At 52.0% G+C, this 17,849-nt stretch overlaps 1 protein-coding gene across 6 annotated transcripts in view; it reads left to right on the top strand.

The window, feature by feature from the left end:
• LOC125916939 (dysbindin-like) overlaps positions 1–17,519 on the top strand; it is a 99,746-nt gene extending 82,227 nt beyond the window's left edge. For 2 of the 6 annotated variants that reach the window (XM_049623185.1, XM_049623189.1), the window contains 3 exons: positions 7,274–7,459; positions 15,872–16,015; positions 17,176–17,519. In XM_049623185.1, the coding sequence (XP_049479142.1) occupies positions 7,274–7,459; positions 15,872–16,015; positions 17,176–17,474 (629 nt within the window). In that variant the 3' untranslated portion in view covers positions 17,475–17,519. The remainder of the gene's footprint in view (positions 1–7,273; positions 7,460–15,871; positions 16,016–17,175) is intronic. The other 4 variants (XM_049623186.1, XM_049623190.1, XM_049623187.1 and 1 more) reach the window with 3 other exon arrangements.
• The last annotated feature ends 330 nt before the right edge of the window (positions 17,520–17,849 follow it).

The following is a 17,849-nucleotide window of genomic DNA, read 5'->3' as shown; positions in this document are numbered from 1 at the left end:
TTCTACTCAGCAATAAAAAGGAACAAATTACCCATACATGCACCAGCGTGGATGAACGTCCAGAAAACTACGCTGAGTAAAAAAAGCCAATCTCAGAGGGATGTGTACTGCACGATCCCATTCTGAAACCTTTGTTCGATAACGGAATTCATAGGCTTGGAGATCACTGGTTGGGGAGGCAGGGAGGGAGGGTGTGGTTATACAAGGATAACCTGAGGGGGCCTTGCAGGGTCGGTACAGCTGAGGATCTTGTGGTGTGTTACACAAGACTGTACACGGATAAGGCTGCATAGAGCTCCCCATACACACACGCTCACACACTCGAGTGAGTGACTAATGAAATCCGAATAAAGCTCTGGGGGTTGTACCAATGTCATTTACTTGGTTTTGATGCTACACTGTTAACTGTTTAAGGTATTAGCCTTGGGGGAGCCGTGGCACAGGTGCACGGGCTGCTGCCCTGTGCCCTGTACCTTTCTCAACGCTGTCCTGTGAACCTATGATTATTGCAATTTTTTAAAAAAGTTTTATTTATTTAAGTAATCTCTACACCCAGTGTGGGGCTTGAACTCACGACCCCGAGATCAAGAGTCCCATGCTCTTCTGACTGAGCCAGCCGGGCATCCCTATGGCTATTTCAAAGTAAAAAGTTCAACAACAACTATTTTAGTGTTTCCAAAAAAAAAAAAAAAAAAAAAAAAAAAAGGATTGGCTCTTGCAATTTCATATAGTTTAACCTAAGAGGACAAAAGATCTGATCAGAGTGCACAGATTGCTAGCTGAGGTCACCTGTTCATGGTGCCTTAAGGGGGAATTTTCACATTATTTGTAATTTTTTTATTACTAAAATTTTTCCACAGTGTACATGCATTGTTCACACATCCAAAAAGATCAGTTGAATAAATGCAAATAATTAGAAGCATCAAAAAAATTCGTCCCAGTGGGTAAATTCCATCACACGGATGGAATTTCACGGGGTCTTTTAGTGGTCGTGTGGCTTGACTGTCTGCAGTTTTTATCAAAACTGATCCGGAAAGGCATTTGTGTACCTGTTCGTGTTTAGAAATATACAGAGATTTCACAAGGTCTGACTGGACCCTGTCACATGTGCTTTACTATCCCAGAATTCTTTCTCTAGCAATATAAAAACATCCGCATTGTAAATATCTTGCAGATTTTAAATCTGTTCTTATTCTTGGGTAGTTACCTTGAATGAAAAACGTTCTCGCTATTTTAATGTTAGAGGCTGCCAGAGTTTTTCTTAACTCTCCTACGTACGAAATTTCACTGTTTCTCTTTTGACATTTTCGGATTCAAGAGGTTGCTACCACCAACTCTACTGGAAAGGTTTAGCCCGGTTTTCCTGATGTCTGCTTTTCTCTCAGCACTTTCGGGGGGCCTTTCTCAGCCATTCACACCTCACTTTAGGGCTCCCCGACTCCGTGAGAGGCACAGCTGTGCACTGGTTTGAAATTGTTCCTGAAATGAGCTTGATGGGCTTTTAAAAATATATGTTTAAATATATTTAATATAAATATAAATATATTTAAAAATATATGTTTCCTGTATCCTGTTGCCACTCTTACGTCCCGTTAACACGTGTGATGGAGAATTGATTATACCATCCTCACTGGTAATGGGACTTGTTTTGAGGAATTCTCCATTTGGAGGTGGTCGTGGCAGCCAGCCTGGAGGCTGGGGCCACAGGAAATGGGCACGGCTGTGGGGGGCGCAGACCAGGCTGGTTATGGAGAGAAAGGGTTATTCTTGCCTTCTGGCAGGAAAGCTAGTGCTGCTTTTTTGTGTTTTTTTTTTTTTTTTTCTTTTTAACCTTAAGGTTCTATGTTGAAGCTCCTTAAATCTTTGTATTTGCTTGCTTTTCCCAGTACAATAAATGACGTCTTAAATACGAACGAGGAGGCATTTTTCCTTGTAGAAGATGTTCTATAATGTACGTTTTTCTGTAGTCATTCAAAATGCGGATGCTGTTAAACCTCGGGTGCTGAAGGACCCCTTCAGATGGCCTTCCCGCGTTGTACCAGCCCCAGATGTGGTGGTTTCTTGGTGAGAGCCGGCCCGAGCGCAGGTTGAACCGCACCACGAGGACCCCCCCCCCCGCCACTCAGTGGGCCCAGGGCTGGGGGTGCAGCTTCCGCGCTGCTGAGCAGCATTGGCTATTTTTGTTTGTTTGTTTGTTTAAGCTTTTTATTTCTTTATTTGGCGAGAGAGCAAGCAGGGGAGGGGCAGAGAAAGAGGGAGAGAGACTTCCAAGCAGTTTCCACACTGTTGGCACAGAGCCCGACGTGGGGCTCGAACTCACAAGCCGTGAGATCGTGACCTGAGCCTACACCGACCCAGTCACCCCCAGCATTGCTGTTTTTAACTAAATCTGCCATGTGCTTTTTCACCGTGGCCATGAGCGTGACTGTGCTGCTGCTCAGTGATTCTTGTGTGGCCCTCGGCCCTGAGATACCACAGTGGCTCTGAAGCCAAGCCCAAGCCCATAGGGCAGTCGGAGCTATTTCAGATAACTACTGCGTAACATGTTTTAAAACTGAAAACAGTGATTTTCTTTTTTCCCAAATCTACCCCCCGCTTTTGTGAGGGTTAAGATGTGATGAGATTGCATTCCACGATAGAAAACCCAAGATGAAAAACTCTGGGGCTTCTAATTCAGACAGGAGAGAATGGAACTTCTGAGGCAGAAGTCTCGAGAAGAACGACGTTTTCAGGCTGCACACAACTGTGTGGAAGATCTCAATTCTGTTGGAACAAGGTATTCTTTAATGAAAACCCCTTTGATGATTTCTACACTGATCTCTGTTTCTGAGCTGCTTATTCTGGAATTACTTTTTTAAAAGATTAATTGGACTTGGTTTGAAGTGTTTGAAGCATACTTGGTCTGTTTTAGGCTGACCGTCTCCCATGCACTTGGCAGTCAGGAGGCATTTGAGCCGAGAGGCTGACAGCTGAAGTGAACAAATGAAGAGGCTCCTCTTGGGTCCCCTCTTCCCCTCTCAGGAGTGCACTGAATTCCTTGCAGATTTGTGAAAGGCACTGAGAGGTGACTAATTCTGGAGTGTCTGAGTGAGGCTGAGAGAGCTGGGGTAATTCTCAGTGTCGCACTCGTCCGAGTTTGTGTAGTGTTTCGTGTTTCCTTCTCCTCATGTCCGTTGTTTTCAAGAGTCCATTGTTTAAAAAATTTTTTTTTCATGTTTATTTTTGAGAGAGAGAGCGCGAGCAGGGGAGGGGCAGGGAGAGAGGGAGACACAGAATCCAAAGTAGGCTCTGGGCTCCGAGCTGTCAGCACAGAGCCCGACGCCACGGGGCGAGAGATCATGACCTGAGCCAAAGTTGGACACTTAACTGAGTCACCCTGGTGCCCCCAAGAGTCCACTGTTTTAAATAATTGCTGGTAGGAACCGTCAGCTCTTGGTCAGTGCTGGTGCCTGGTGATTCACAGCTGCTACCTTATTTAATCCTGCCAGCGGCCTTACGGAATAGGTCTTTGTACCTTCCTTGTACACAGGAGGAAGTTGATGCTCAGAGAGGTTAAGTCCCAGCTGGTGCTGGATATCGTGGTGCAGGTTTGTGTGGAAGCAGAGCCTGAGAGGATTTTGCTGCAGGTAGTTTGTACAGGAGGTGATCCTGGAGAGGAGGAGTGAGGAAGAGAGGAAACACAGGAGGAACGGCCAAGACCGGGCGGGATGTGTTATTAAAGCTGATGCTATAGCCCCGGGGCTCTGCTTCCATCAGGATCTCTGAGAAGCGTTCAGAAGGCCTCCTAGAAATGCCCGTCCGAAGGAAGGGACAGCACAACACTGATACACTGACATCTGTCACCTGTTGGCCGAGAGCTGTCTTTATTCCCCAGAACTTCTGGGCTATGGGGCTTGACGTTCCCCGAGACTCGGAGAATACTCTGAGCAGAAAAACAGAGACAGGTACAGGTAAGGGACCTTGTGGGCCTCCGAAGGGGCTCACGCAGGGCTGCCTTCCTTCCAGAGCCACGCCTGAGTTGAGAAGTAGGCTAAAAGGGATGTGATGTGAGAGGTGCCAGAGCGGCTGCGGAAAGGGCTGGGACCTGTGCCCGACGGCTTCCAAAACCTGTGCTCTTTCCAGATCGTCTCCCTGTAGACAAACCTAGGAGATGGGGGAAGTTAGGGCAACACAGAGATACAGAGAATGCACAGTGATTATAATAGTGGGAACAGAATGAACATCGTCGGTACAGCACCTGTCATCGTGGAGTCGGGAAGATTCACTTTCTGTTGGTGGTGGCCGGTTAACGTGCGTGTGTCTTCCTTGCGTGTATGTAGGTTAGAATACAAGATGAATGCCCAGAATATTCTAAGCACTGGAGACTGCAACTGACTTGGGATTAAAAATATCCCCCATCATCGAGTTTTTAAGGTCGGTCACGCATACGAGATCATGTTGTTCTCAGCACGTGCGAAATGTGGTGGTGGGTATTGGTGGGGGACGGGTGGGGGAATGCCTACGCCGGGCCTCATAGACCACCGTTCACTCTGAGTTCTGTGTATTTCTTGTTGTTAAAAATCACTTGGTAACACCCCAAGGATGTTTTAGTGCTGCGTAATTGACATACGACATTGTGTAAGTTTAAGGGGTACGTGTCGATTTGGTGCAAGTGTGATTACCACTGTAGAATTAGCGGACACCCCCATCACCTCACGAAGTTACCGTTTCTTTCTTGTGAGAACATTTAGGATCTAGTTTCTTAGCAGCTTTGAAGAACGTAATATAGTACTGTGGACTCTAACCACCGTGTTTTACGTTAGGTCTCTTCCAACTACAAGTTTGTACCCTTTGACCCCCATTCCCCCTCTCCCTGTCCCCCGACCCCCAGCTCCGATAACCATTCTACTCTCTGTTCTGGGAGTTTGGCTTTTTCAGATTCCACACCTAAGTGGTAGGACAGTATTTGTCTTTCTCTGTCTGGCGTGTCTCCCTTAGCTTAACGCCGTCAAGGCCTGTCCCTGTTGTCACAAACGGCAGGATTTCCTTCTTCCTTAGGAGTAGTATCCCATTGTATGTGTCTGTACACACGCACACCCCACACCCACGCGTTTGTTGGCACTGAGGTGTTAGCTGTGGTGACTAATGCTGTGTGCAGATACCTTTTCGATACGCGGTTGCGTTTTGTCTGGATATATACCCGAGAAGTGAGAGCCCTGGATCATAGGGTGGCTCCAGTTTTAATTTTTTCAGGAGCCTCCACGCCGTCGTCCACGGTTGGCTGCACCAGCTTGCATTCCCACCAGCGGTGCACGAGGGTTCCCCTTTCTCCACGTCCTCGCCGACACCTGTCGTCTCGTGTCTTCTCAGTGGGGACCGTTCCGACAGGTGTGAGGTGATGTCTCGTTGTGGTTTCGATTTGCATTTTCCTGGTGATGAGTGATGACGCACCCGTTGGTCATTTGTCTGTCTTCTTTGGAAAAACGTTTGCTCAGACTCTCTGTCAGTGTTTTAATCGGATCTTTTTTTATTGAGTTAAATGAGTTCTGATGCCCCAAAGATGTGACACTCCCCAGAGGTAAACGGTGGGGAATACGTCTGCAGTGAAATTATCTTCGGCGTTTCAGGCCCCCCGTTTCTTGCACGACAGTAAGGTAGCTGAAACGTTCTGTTCTGCCACGCTCAGCCTAGCATAGTGTCTGCACGAGGTAGGCGCTGCGAGACGTTTGTTTAGGGGAACGAACTCAAGGAGTCATCGTTTGATTCTTGGGCCAGTCGCACTTGGGCAGGGGCTGGAGCCAAGGCGGCTTGTCTGGAGGGTCTCCGTACTGCTGCGCGAGAAGCCAGTGCACACTTAGTGTGTAAAACGGCGCAAAGGTAGGAGCTTACCCGCCGCCTGTAGGGCAGAAGTCAAGGCCGGTGCCTCGCGGGCCGACGTCAGGGCGTCGACCAGGCCACGTTCCTTTCTGGGACTCGGGTGAAGAGCCCCCGTCCGAGTTCATTCAGGTTGTTGGCGGGGTTCCAGCTCCCCGCGGCTGTAGTTAAGGCCCCTGCTTTCAGCCGGGAGCTGCTCTCCGTGTCTGGCCGCCACCTGCGTTCCTCGCCGTGTGGGCCCCGCATCCTCAGAGCCAGCACCGGAGAATGTTCCTTGTGTCACGTCCCTCTCTCACGCTTCACGTCTCTCTCTCCAGGGAAAGTGCACGCAGGCGCCTTTAAGAGCCCGATCAGGTCAGGCTTGCCCGGGTGACCCCTCTCTCTTAAAGTCAGCTCTGCCCGGGGGCATAGCCTGCTCATGGCAGGAGAGCCAGTCCTGCTGATAGTCGGGGAGGGCGTCGTGCAGGGTGTGTGCACCAGGAGCAGGGCATCTCGGAGGCCGCCTGAGAACTCTGCCCCCCGTGGGACGTACAGAGGACTCCGGAGTTCAGAGCAAATGTGAAAATAACCCTGGGTCCGTGAACGAGGTGAATAATGGTAAATGCCTGACCCAGATTTCATTCTTGCGTTCCCCACGCGCGCATTGAGGAAGGTTAGAGCGCTAGGAAGTGGTCACGGGATGGCAAATTGGGGGCTCTTCTGGCATGACGAGGCTCAGGGTGATGGCCTGGTATTGCTGACTCGGCCCGAACTCGAAGGGTCGCTGCTGACACTAATCAGAAAGTTCTTTCAACGTTATTTCACTGAAGGCGCACGTCAGGATTGGGTTAGTATCTCTATCCCAGATTCAGCCGGGTGATGTGAGGCTCAGGAAGGCTGACTGACTCAGCCGGGTTGCCCGTTAGTGAACAGCAGAGCCGGGACCTCGCTTTTCTGATCCAGCACGACGGCTGCATCCTTGCCCTTCCACTTACTGAACGCCTGCCGTGCCCGGCTCCGAGCCGGGTGATGAGGCGTCGCTGTCCGCCAGGAAGTCCGAGTCTTGGCCCCCTGTACTGCATGTAATGTACGAGTCAGCGTCGCCAGTCTGGTCGCAGGGGGTGCCCCAGGGCGGGATAGCGGGGTCCTCTGGAGTCAGGTGAAGTGTTAGCCAAGAGGCTGGTCTTGGCTGATGAACCGCTGATCGGCAAACAGTGGACACGTGGTGGGGGGTCATGGCGCAGGGAGAGGCACGGGGGGCCGGGGGGCTGGCCCGCCAGGTCAGGGGAAGAAGTGCCGTGGAGGGTGGGCGGGGCGGGGGGGCACCTCCATGGCAGTCGGGGCACCAGCCGGGGTGTGACAAGCAGACGCGACCCTCTCAGCTTGGAGGGTGGAGGTGAGTGCGTACTTACTCCCATTTCCTGTCTCCGTCCCTCTTCAGGCCCTGACCCCGAGTGTTCTGTTTCCGTAGCTGAACTCGATGCAGAGCACACCCAGAAGGTCCTGGAAATGGAGCACACCCAGCAGACGAAGCTGAAGGAGCGGCAGAAGTTTTTTGAGGAGGCGTTCCAGCAGGACATGGAACAGTACCTGTCCACGGGCTACCTGCAGATAGCGGAGAGGCGAGGCAAGTTGGGCAGAGGGCCGCTGGCGGCGGGAACCCTCCCCGGGAGCCCGGAGACCGTGTCTCGCCGCGCCCCCCAGGTGGGGTGTGGGGCACAGTCCCCGGAAGTCTGGTCTGGCCTTAGTCCCCAAAACCCAAAGTGGCTCTGCCATGCGGTATTCGTCTCGTCCTTGTCTCTACCTCTTCCTGCAGGTCTAGGCTTCAGCTGGAGATACTTAGAAAACATGGAGCAGGCTTTGTTTTTGTTTTTTTTTTTAAGGTAAAAACCAAAGAAACATCACCCATAATTCTACAGCACAGTAAAATCTCCGTCACTATTTTAGGGTGGTTCTTTCGTGTGTGTGTGTATGTGTGTGAGTGAGTCTGTACATAATTGGTATCAAACCATTCACACATCTGGCTTTGTGTCTATCTAAATACCGTACAGGGGTCTTTCCCCCTGTGTTATTAACAGTTCTTTAAAAGGGTATATTTTCAAAGCTGCGTCTGCGTCGTCAGGATGTACGCAGTTAACATTTAACCAGACCCCTAGTTGAACAGATTCTTTATCTTTATACACGGTTCTGAGATGAACATCCAGATTCATAAATGTTCGCGTCTCCGAGAGTTCCCAAGAACAAACAGCAGGGGAGAAGCTCGGTACGGGGTCCCTCATCCAGCCTCTAGGAGGAGCACGAGCAGCTTGGTTGCACGGCACGCGGGCAACCGTCCAGGGCCCCTCTGCTCACCTGCCCCTCCGCACCCCTGAGCCCCTCCGCTCCCCAGCCCTGTGTCCTCCATTCTCTCCCCTGGCCAGCCTGGCCCCGGTCTTTGTTCCGATACCCTGCCCCTCACCACACCCCCCAGCTCCTCTCTGTTCCCCTCACTCTGTTCCTTCCCTGTCTTTGAATCCGGTGTCCGCCCCCAGGAGAGAGGTTAAGGAAATAAAAACCGAGGAAGGAGAATAATGGAGGCAGAACACATCAAAAGTAGCATGGCAACACGCCTGGGAGAGCACCACAGGATGCACCGTGTGGATAAGGCTTCTTTCCTCAGGGCGGGTCAGATTTGAAGGAGGACATCCGGTCTCCACGGAGCCGGCTGTGTCCCTTTTGTATGCCCTCCTCTACAGTCTGTCTGCGTCTAGAAAAGCCGGACAGATCGCCTCAGAATATGCGTGCTGTTCGTGGCCTGCAGGGTTTGGTGCCGCTTATGGAGGGAGTAGCCCGTTCGCTGCAGGGATTCGCGTCTCGTCACGGGCAGGGGTGAGGTCACTGTACCCTGCACGGCCGTGAGACCCTCTCTGGTGTGTCGGGGGCCCCGCCTTCCCCACCCCATCTCCACCTGTTAGCCTCCCAGGGGCCCCACCCCCAGACGCTGCGATGACACTGGGGGTCAGGACTTCTACATACGAGTTTGGGGGACACAGACATCGAGGCCGTACCAGCCACGCACCTCCTGGGAAACATACTGGGGATCTAAGGACAAGGAGCCGCTGCACCCAGGAGGTGGGAGGAGGTTGGCCAGCGAAGGGAACAGTCAGAGACTATCAGTGCTGAGGTTAACCCCGCACGTCCAGCTTGGTTCCCTGGATGTTTCCGGAGCACCTGCGAGCACTCGGCACGTCTTTAGGCCCAGAGGAAGAAAGGCCAAGTGGAAGTGCCTCTTAGGTAGGCCCGTGCTCGTGGGGAGACATGGGCGCACACACGGAGGTGAACCCGGTGCAGGGAGGTTCGAAGTGCCTCCTTGCGGTGACCGAGAGCCTGGCACACGGGGACCCTCCAGCTGGCGCGGTGGGGTGCCCGGCCAACTCTTGTTGGACAGACATCAATGAAGTATTAAGGAATTGAATTCTCACATTTGGGACACTTAAAAAATAACATTCTTCAAGTTTCCAAGAAGTCTTAGGCTCCTTTTTTTTTTTAAGGTAAAAAAAAAAAATGGGAGTCAGGCACATGTTGCCAATATGTGTGATTTTGAAAGCACTGAAGAAGAAAATTGGAGATTTGGGCTTTTTAGCTTTCTACTTCAGCCGTAGCTGGAAAACCATTCAGATAACAAATAGGCATCTCTCGGTGAGGCTGCTCAGAGCCATCCCTTAGACTTCCGGCCTGGCAAGTCCCACATCCCCTTACAGACTGTTCATCTCCAGGGATGAACGCGGGGATGTTTAATGTAGGAGAATCCGTCAAAGTAAAAAATCTCCATAGTGAATATGGTATTTTGGACTCATTCCACTACATCAGAAATAGCAGTGAATTTTTTCACACTTTCCAAAGCATCATTTTTTAATTAAGACAAAGGAATGGAAAGTTTTATCCAGCAAATTATCAGAGTAAAGGGTAAAGGGACACCCGTGACTCCTTGGATTGGGGTGAGGCTGGAGAACCCACGGAGCTGGGAGCATCAGGCACTTGAGGAGGTGAGGAGGCCACGCCAGCTTGCCAGGCAGCAGAGGGGACCTGGCACCCGCCACGCGCCCAGCAGTCCTAGTGCCATCAGGGCACGTGTAACCTGGTACGACCCTGACCCGGGTTCTGTCTTCCACCCGACGTGACTCCTGTTTTCCTTGTTGCTGGGTGCTGGGGTATCTTGACAGATCACCTGGGAGACACGCCGTTCTGTACGTGTGTGTGCCCACAGTTAGATCTCAGGCTCCCGTGGGTCCCTGCTGAACTGGCAGTTCGGCAAAGTCGAATCTTCTGGAGCCGGGGGCTGCGCCCTGTGCCGCGAGACACTCTTACTCAGGCCTCGGAAGTCCCCCAGTGGACCCAGTGCCCAGGACAGAGAGGGAGGTGATGTCTGGGCTAGTGGCAAAATTAACAAAGTTAGAAGAGATGGAATTAGTAGATAAAACTGAACTAAACTAAAATTCATATAGCGTCCCCCAAGAGACAATCTAGAATGCAGTAGTATCTCAAAACACAATTGCCAGCTTATGGTTTTAACTTTGCGTGATTGTCTCTCCGTGAGTGTTTTATTTAGAACTTTGAAATTTGGGGTGGCTCGGTCGGTTTAGTGTCCACCTCCTGATTTCGGCTCAGATCGTGATCCTAAGGTGTGGGATCGAGCCCCGTGTTGGGCTCCATGGTGAGCATTGAGCCTGCTTGAGACTCTCTCTCTCCTCTCCTCTAAAAAATAAACAAAACCAAACCTCACTGTTGAGGACATTCTCTTATGTCTTCGTACATGTGATGAGAGTTTCTTTGGGGCAGTGGGCCTCAAACTTGAGCAAGCCTCAGTCACCAGGGGGGCTGTTCACATGGAGACTGGTCCCACCCCAGGGTTTCCGATCTAGTAGGTTTGTGGTGGGGTCTGAGCGTTCACATTTCTAACAAGCTCCCCGGTAAAGGAACTCTTGAGGCAGTTGGACACTTTGAGAACCGCTTCTTGAGGGTGTATCACTGGGACAGTAATTAACGGAGTCGTTTGACGTGCTTATCTGTAATTTCACTAGATTCTGTTGGATTACCTGCCCAAGTCCCCCGTTGGTTTACGGTGCCCTAGCAGTGTGTATATGTGCCATCACTCATCTTTGTCAACACTGGGTAGTGCCTGATATTTAAATTTTTGCCAATCTGTGAGTATGAAATGACCTCTTGTTTTTAATTTGCATATCCTTGATTGTCCATTTTCCTCCTGGTTGCCTGTCTTCCTTTATGGGGCCTTTTTAAAAAATTTTTTTTTAATGTTTTTATTTATTTTTGAGACAGAGCATGAGCGGGGGAGGGGCAGAGAGAGAGCAAGACACAGAATCCGAAGCAGGCTCCAGGCTCTGAGCTGTCAGCACAGAGCCCGATGTAGGGCTCAAACCCATGGACTGTGAGATCATGACCCGAGCTGAAGTCGGACGCTTAACTGACTGAGCCACCCAGACGCCCCCCCTTATGGGGTCTGATGCTCGTGGTATTGGCCTTTACGGATTGTCATCTGAGGCAGTCACCTTCACTCAGTCCGTGGCTTATGGATTCTAGAGAGGCCTTTGCTAAATGTGTGTTTATTTCAACGTGATCGGCTCTACCCATTTTATTGCTTATGGTTTGTCCTTTTGTGTCTTGTTCAGGAAATCCTTCCCTCCAAGTATAAGCACACAAGTAGACCTTGGCTGTAACTCCAAGTCCTAAGAACATTCTACTGTGTTTTATTCTTAAAGTTTCAGTGTTTCCCATTTTATAGTTGGCTGTTCAGTCCACCACCAGTTCGTTTTTCTGTGTATGGGGAGGTAAGGACCCAAATTCAGTAACTTTGCCTCCACCCCAGCACTCTTTCCCCACTGTTTCTGGGTGTCTCCACTGCAGTACCCGGTGAGTCTTTTCTGGGCTCTCTTCTCTGTCTCTTTCTTCTGTTTGTCTAGCCTGGAGCCCAAACTCTACTGTCTTCATTCTTCACTAAGCAGTGGCTCTCAACTGGGGGTGGTTTTGTCCCCTCGGGACATTTGGTGGAGTCCCCAGAGTTTTGCCTGCTGTGCTTGGGGCAGGGCTGTGCTGTTTGCATCTAGCGGATAGATGCAGGGCTGCTGTTGGGCACCTGCCAGTATACAGGACAGCCCTACAACAACGAATGCTCTGGTCCAGAGCGTGGACCACAGTGTGGACAAGGCTGAGAAACCTTGTCTTACAGCAGGTCTTGCTGTGTGGTGTGCTGGAGCGATTCTTACACACCCCGAAACACGTTTATGCGTTCTTTCTTGAGAGTTGCCTTGGCTGTTCTTGGCTCTTTGTACTTCTGTATAAATGTTACAGTCAGATTTGCAAGTTCTACGAAAACCCGTCCAGGCCTTGATTGCGGTTGTGTCGCTTCTGTGCCGAGGGAGCACCAGCCTCTTAGTGGTGCTGGAAGTCCACACGTGCAGTAGGCAAGCCCTCCTCCCTGATTGCCCAAGCGCTGGGTAGAAGCAGCCTCAGACACTGCGGGGGCCGAGTAATTTCTCTGTGGGAAGAGTTGCCACCTGTTTTTCTCCACTAGGTACAAAGGTTTCCTATTTCTTGTCAATTTTAACAAGTTTTCCATGGAATCTGTCCGGCTGATCTGTAGTTGTCAAATGTGTCAGCATAACGTCCATAGTATCATTCTCAGCCTTTGTGGTATTTGGGTTGAAGTTTGCTTTTCCACCCCTCTCGGATCACTAATTTGTGCTGTTCATCCTTCATGATGAGTCTTACACAGAACAGTCATTTTTAAGTGTTTTCTTAAAGACCCAACTTTTAGCTTTGTTGTTGCTATCGTGTATCTCATTAGTTTCTCTTCCTTAGTGCTGGGCATCTTCGGTGGCGGTTTTGTTTTTTGGTTTTTTTTCCTTGGTTTTGGTCTAATTTGACTGGGCTTGGTTTTCAGCATTCTTGTCTGCATAAGGCATTCAAAGCTATGAACTTTTTACAAGGGTAACGTTCACCACTTTTTAACAGAATTCTACAAGTTCTGACAAGCAAGTTTCTTCCTGGGTTTTTTAGATTTTCCATTACAATTTCTTATTTGACTTGTGACCTGTTTAGAAGTGTTTTTAAATAATGCGTGAAGTTGTTTCTAGTTACCTTTTGTTCCTGATTTCTCATAAACTTCATTGTGGTTGTTGGAGAATGGGTTATTTTTTTTTTTTTTTTTAATTCAAGACTGAGAGTTTTCCTACATGTTTTCTGTGCATTTGAGGGTAAGATCCTAAACGATAGGGTTCTGTGTGTACCCGTTCCACCAAGATCATAAGTTGGGCTGTTTAAGCATTCCCTATTATTGAATTGTATAGTTTAATTATTAACCATTCTTCCCAGGATTATGGATCGGTTAGACCTTCCTTGTCACTCTGCCATTCTTTAAACATCGCCACAAATTCTATGTCACACAAATTTTGAATTGTCCTCCAGGCAAACTGAAACTTTATTAAATCACTAAGTACTACTCTTTATTTCAATATTTTTGTTTTCCCTTAAAGTCTGTTTTGTTTCCTATCAATATTGCTATGTCAGGGGCACCTGGCTGGCTCGGTTAAGTGTCCGACTCGATTTTGGCTGAGGTCACGATCTCTCAAGTTGGTGAGATCAAGGCCTGTTTATCTGCCTGACAGTGTCGAGCCTGCTTAGGATTCTCTCTCTCCCTCCCCCTGCTTGCCCTCTTTCTCTCTCAAATAAACTTTAAAAAAATATTGCTAGGTCAGCTTTCTTCTTCGAGTTAATTATTTAACTACTTAAGCTTTTGTTTGTTTCTTTTAACTTAATGTCCTTATGTTTTGGGAGTGTCTCCAATAAACTAGACATAGCGAGATTTTTATCACTTTCATTCAGTCTTCTGATCTGTTAACTGGAAAATCCGACTCATCTACATTTACTGTGATTACTGACACGCGGCTTCATTACTACCTTTCTTGGTACTGTTCCCATGCCTTTTTAATCCGGTTTTGCGTTCTCTTCGGTTTTAAATCCTACTCCTGCCCTTTTCCAAAGGATGGGACGGACGGAAATGAAAGGGAGCCTGTGTCCCTTTCAAAACTGCAGTCAGACCAAGGCCAACCGCCAGAAAGGCCCTGCTGACAGACCGTGGCCAGAACAGAAAACCTGCCGGTTGCCTGACTTCTGGTGGCCCGGCAGCCGCACACAAGCACCCACGGGGCCCACGACTGACCAGTGGCAGTGTCCCCTGACCAGTCAGCCTGGAGAAGCTTCGGGACGCCGCCCCGCTGGTACCCCTCGCGGTATCGAGCGTGAAGCAGCGCAGTGACTCCGCGTGGCAGTGGCCCCGGGCCTGCACCCCACCCGAGTCCACACCACGTGGCTTTCATGCCTCTACTTCGAGGAGTCACCTCAGCTACAGTAAGCTTCCCCCTGCGAAGAACAGAAACTACGTGCTTTCTTATTTTAGCGCTGGCCTTGAACAAGGTTGTGCCTAAGACGGTCAGCTCCTCCCCTTCTGCTGCCGGAATGGGGTCTTACACCGCGATGGCTCTCGGCACCCCCCCCCCCCCCCCGAGCTGAGCTCCCGAGTCACCCACCTCCTGCATCCTGGGCCCGACCTCCTGGACTCTGTGCCTGTGGCGAGAGTAGGTTCGTGGTGACGAGCTGTCTGCGCTCATAGCTGATGCTCGGTCTTAAATGCCATTTAATGTTACATAATTTTAGAAATGGCATTTATCTCACCTCTTTGAACTTATTATTCCATTGTCTTCTTATATTGTTGTCGAGAAGCCGTCAATCTAATTACTTCCTTCTCTTCCCTCTCGTGCCCTCTCTCTGACGTTCCCCAGCTTCACTGCAGGTGATGTAGGAGAGGATTTCTTTCATCTGTCTTCCTTGGAATAGATTTTTGCTTCCTAAATCTGGGACGTCACATCTTCCAGCAAGTCTGGGAGAAAATCAGCCTCTTTGTCCGTGTCCCCCACCATCTCTTCTTGTCTCAGGACTGGGACGGTGCTGCGGGTTTGCATTTTCCGTCTGTTTCTGCGCCCTACGGTCTTATTCAGTCTTCCTAACTTGTTTGGCCCTAGTCCCTAACCATCGGTTTAATACCGGCCCACGGTTTTACATTTCAGTGATTAAAATGTTCCTATCTGAAAGTCGTTTGGCTGGTTTTTGATTCCATTTTTAAGGTCATTAAAATGCGTAAAGTCATTTGAATTCTCAGTAAAGGGTGTTACACGGAGCTCCTTTCCGCTGACCTTCGCCGGGAGTGACGGACGGGTTCCCACCTTGTGCTGTAGACTCTGGGCTGGGCCGAGTTTATGTTTTTATATCCCTGTGAGACCCAGGGTGAACCAGAAATAATTTGTTTCTGCCAGGGACGGTCATGCCTGGGGTGACCAAGTCGACTGGCTCGTTGTTTTCTGGACCACAGAGGTAGCTGGAATATGGGCTCCAGACCCAGGGGCTGCCCTCCCCCAGGGCCCCGGCTGGTGGACCCCTCCTGGTATTGATGTCCTTTTGCTCCTGGGCCAGTTTTACTTTTCTCTTTCACCACAGAGAGCTCGTGCTGCCCGCTCACCAGCCTGCAGCTGCCCAGAGCTTGTCTGCTTTTCAGATCAAAGACCGGAGAGATGTCATAAGGGCAGTGACAGCTTCCCCAGGAAGCTCGATAAAGTCTGGGGGCCTCTGCAGGCGGAAGGCAAAGCTGTGTCGGCAGGGAGGTAACGAACCTCCTGCTGCGGGGATGTGGCTCTCGGGACCCTGCTCCCCGCAGCTGCGGGCTGCTTCGTGCAGAAACGGGTCGCGTTCCGCACCTGCAGGCCGAGGGCTGCGGGTGAACGAACAGCCGGAAGGGGCCGACGTAACAGCAGCCAAGACCGGTCTAGGATGGAGTCACAGGGCCCGACTCGGGTGTGTCGTTTTCTGCCTTAGAAAGCCTGGAGTAGCAGGAGAGATCTCATACCTGGAGAACATACGTGGTCAACTGATGCACTTGAAGGGTCACTGAGGACAAAAAGGGTCATTCCTTCTCGTGCCCGTCTCTTCCCAGAGCCCATGGGCAGCATGTCGTCCATGGAGGTGAACATCGACATGCTGGAGCAGATGGACCTCATGGACGTGTCTGACCAGGAGGCCCTGGACGTCTTTTTGAACTCCGGCAGCGAAGACCCCGCTGTGCCGTCTCCGGCCGCAGGTGGGGGCGACAGCCTGGCACGAGGTCTGTCACGCGTCCGCCAGCTCCCTCCGGAGGGAGGATCCTGGACGCCCGGGGCCAGTCTCTAAGTTCTGCCTCTTGTCCTGCCACTTGTGGGCTCACGGCGGCGGGGAGGGGGGCTCTGGTTGATCCGTGGTGAACCTCTCCCAGCTGGTGAGTGCTCGGCCCAGATTCGTCCAGGGACCGCGCAGTCGGACCCGGGTCGTCCTCCTTCCTCGGGCTCAAAAGGCCTCTGGGGGTCAGGCTGTAAGGCCTGGAGCTTGGGGCTCACCCTCAGCAACCTACCCCCCCCCCCCCCCCCCCCCCATGCCCCCCCCCCCCCCCCCCTCCCTCCACAGGTGGTCGCTTGACCTTTTGCTCAGCTTGGGCTGAGAGTTTAAGAGTTAAGTCGCCACCCTTCGGGCACTTGATCTCCATTTACTGCCTTCCCCAAATTGTGATTCATGGAAGTCCAGTAGAAATTTTCCAAGGCCCCCTCTACCGGGCCCGATTTAAGTCTGGGACAAGCCCTGCAAGGTGGGGGCAGGGCTGTCTCATATGCACATCCTTGCTAAGAAAGCACTTCTGTTCTTCCACAGGCGCAAAAAGGGAAGGGCTCAGACCAGGGTCCCGGCGCTACTAGGCCCCCTTCCTCCGAAGCCCACCTCCAGTTTTCTTGTCCACTTGTGTTTCCTCTACCTTCTCCCCGAGGCAGCGCTCTCCCCCTCCCCGCCGTCGGGGGGGGGGGGGGGGGGGGGCGCTGGGGCAGGGCAGTCCTGAGAGTGCCTGGCGCTTTCCCGGAGTCAGGGACAGACAGACTGGGGTTTAGGACCTTCTTCAGTTTCCCTGAACTTGGAGAACTGCTACAAGATCAGTGAGACCGGCGCCCAGAGAAAAACTCCCCGAATTACTCGCCAGGACATGTCCTGATGGCCGAGGTTCCTGGGCTGCTCCTCAAAGCAAGGCAGCCTGTGCCTCCGGCGGTTTCTCTCAGAAGCCACCCCGGACGGCCGGAGGGTCCCCGGCGCCACCTGCCCTCGCGGAGACAGGCAGCCGGGTTCTGCGGCCCCCGGAACCAACGCTGCGCGCCCCTTCTGTTCCGCGCGCGTGGGGGGGCCGGGTGGGGGGGGGAGGCGTCTCCAGCACAACTTCCGTGGCAGCTTCTCTGTTGTGTTTGCAGGGCCCGAAGCGGGCGGCGGGCCGATCGAAGTCACCCTCCAGGTTCCCAGGCCCTCCGCGTCGCGAGCCGAGCCGCCGTCCTCGCCGTCCGCGCAGGCCCCCGGCGACGGCGGAGAGTCCCCCGTCGTCCAGTCCGACGAGGAGGGAGTGGAGGTGGACACGGCCCTCGCCACCCTGCACACCGACGACAGCGACTCGTAGGTGTGTGCGCCCCGCCCTGGAGGCAGGTGCCGTCCCCGAGGCTCCTGGTCGTGACGCAGTTGCCGCCGCCGGCGCGTGAGGCCCTGACTGTACAAACCGCTGACAATAAAGCTTGCGGACTTCACCCCGACAGGGTACAAAGCCAGTTTGTGCGGAAGGGCTTCGAATTCCAATTTGTGCAGCAGGGAGGGTGTCCACACGGGCCGCCCCCGCGATCCTGAGTCCGTCCTCCCGAGCGTGGCCGTAGCCGGCCCCCGAAACGGCCACCGCACACGGTCCGCTCCACCGCTCCCTCCTTCCTCCTGCTGAGGAGCGGGTCGCACGCGGGGTCCCCTTCGCCACCACTGGTAGCCCGGCGCCTAGTGAGGGAGGGCGGCCCGGCCTGCTGTCGTGTCCCACGACGTGCCACTGGCGCGGCGCAGGGAGTGAGCGCTAAGCCGCATCCGTGGGGCCT

The sequence above is a fragment of the Panthera uncia genome, unplaced genomic scaffold, assembly GCF_023721935.1.
Source record: "Panthera uncia isolate 11264 unplaced genomic scaffold, Puncia_PCG_1.0 HiC_scaffold_1328, whole genome shotgun sequence".
NCBI classification, from domain to species: domain Eukaryota; kingdom Metazoa; phylum Chordata; class Mammalia; order Carnivora; family Felidae; genus Panthera; species Panthera uncia.
The sequence above is the reverse complement of the archived record's forward strand: the minus strand, read 5'-3'. Positions and strand labels throughout refer to the sequence as shown.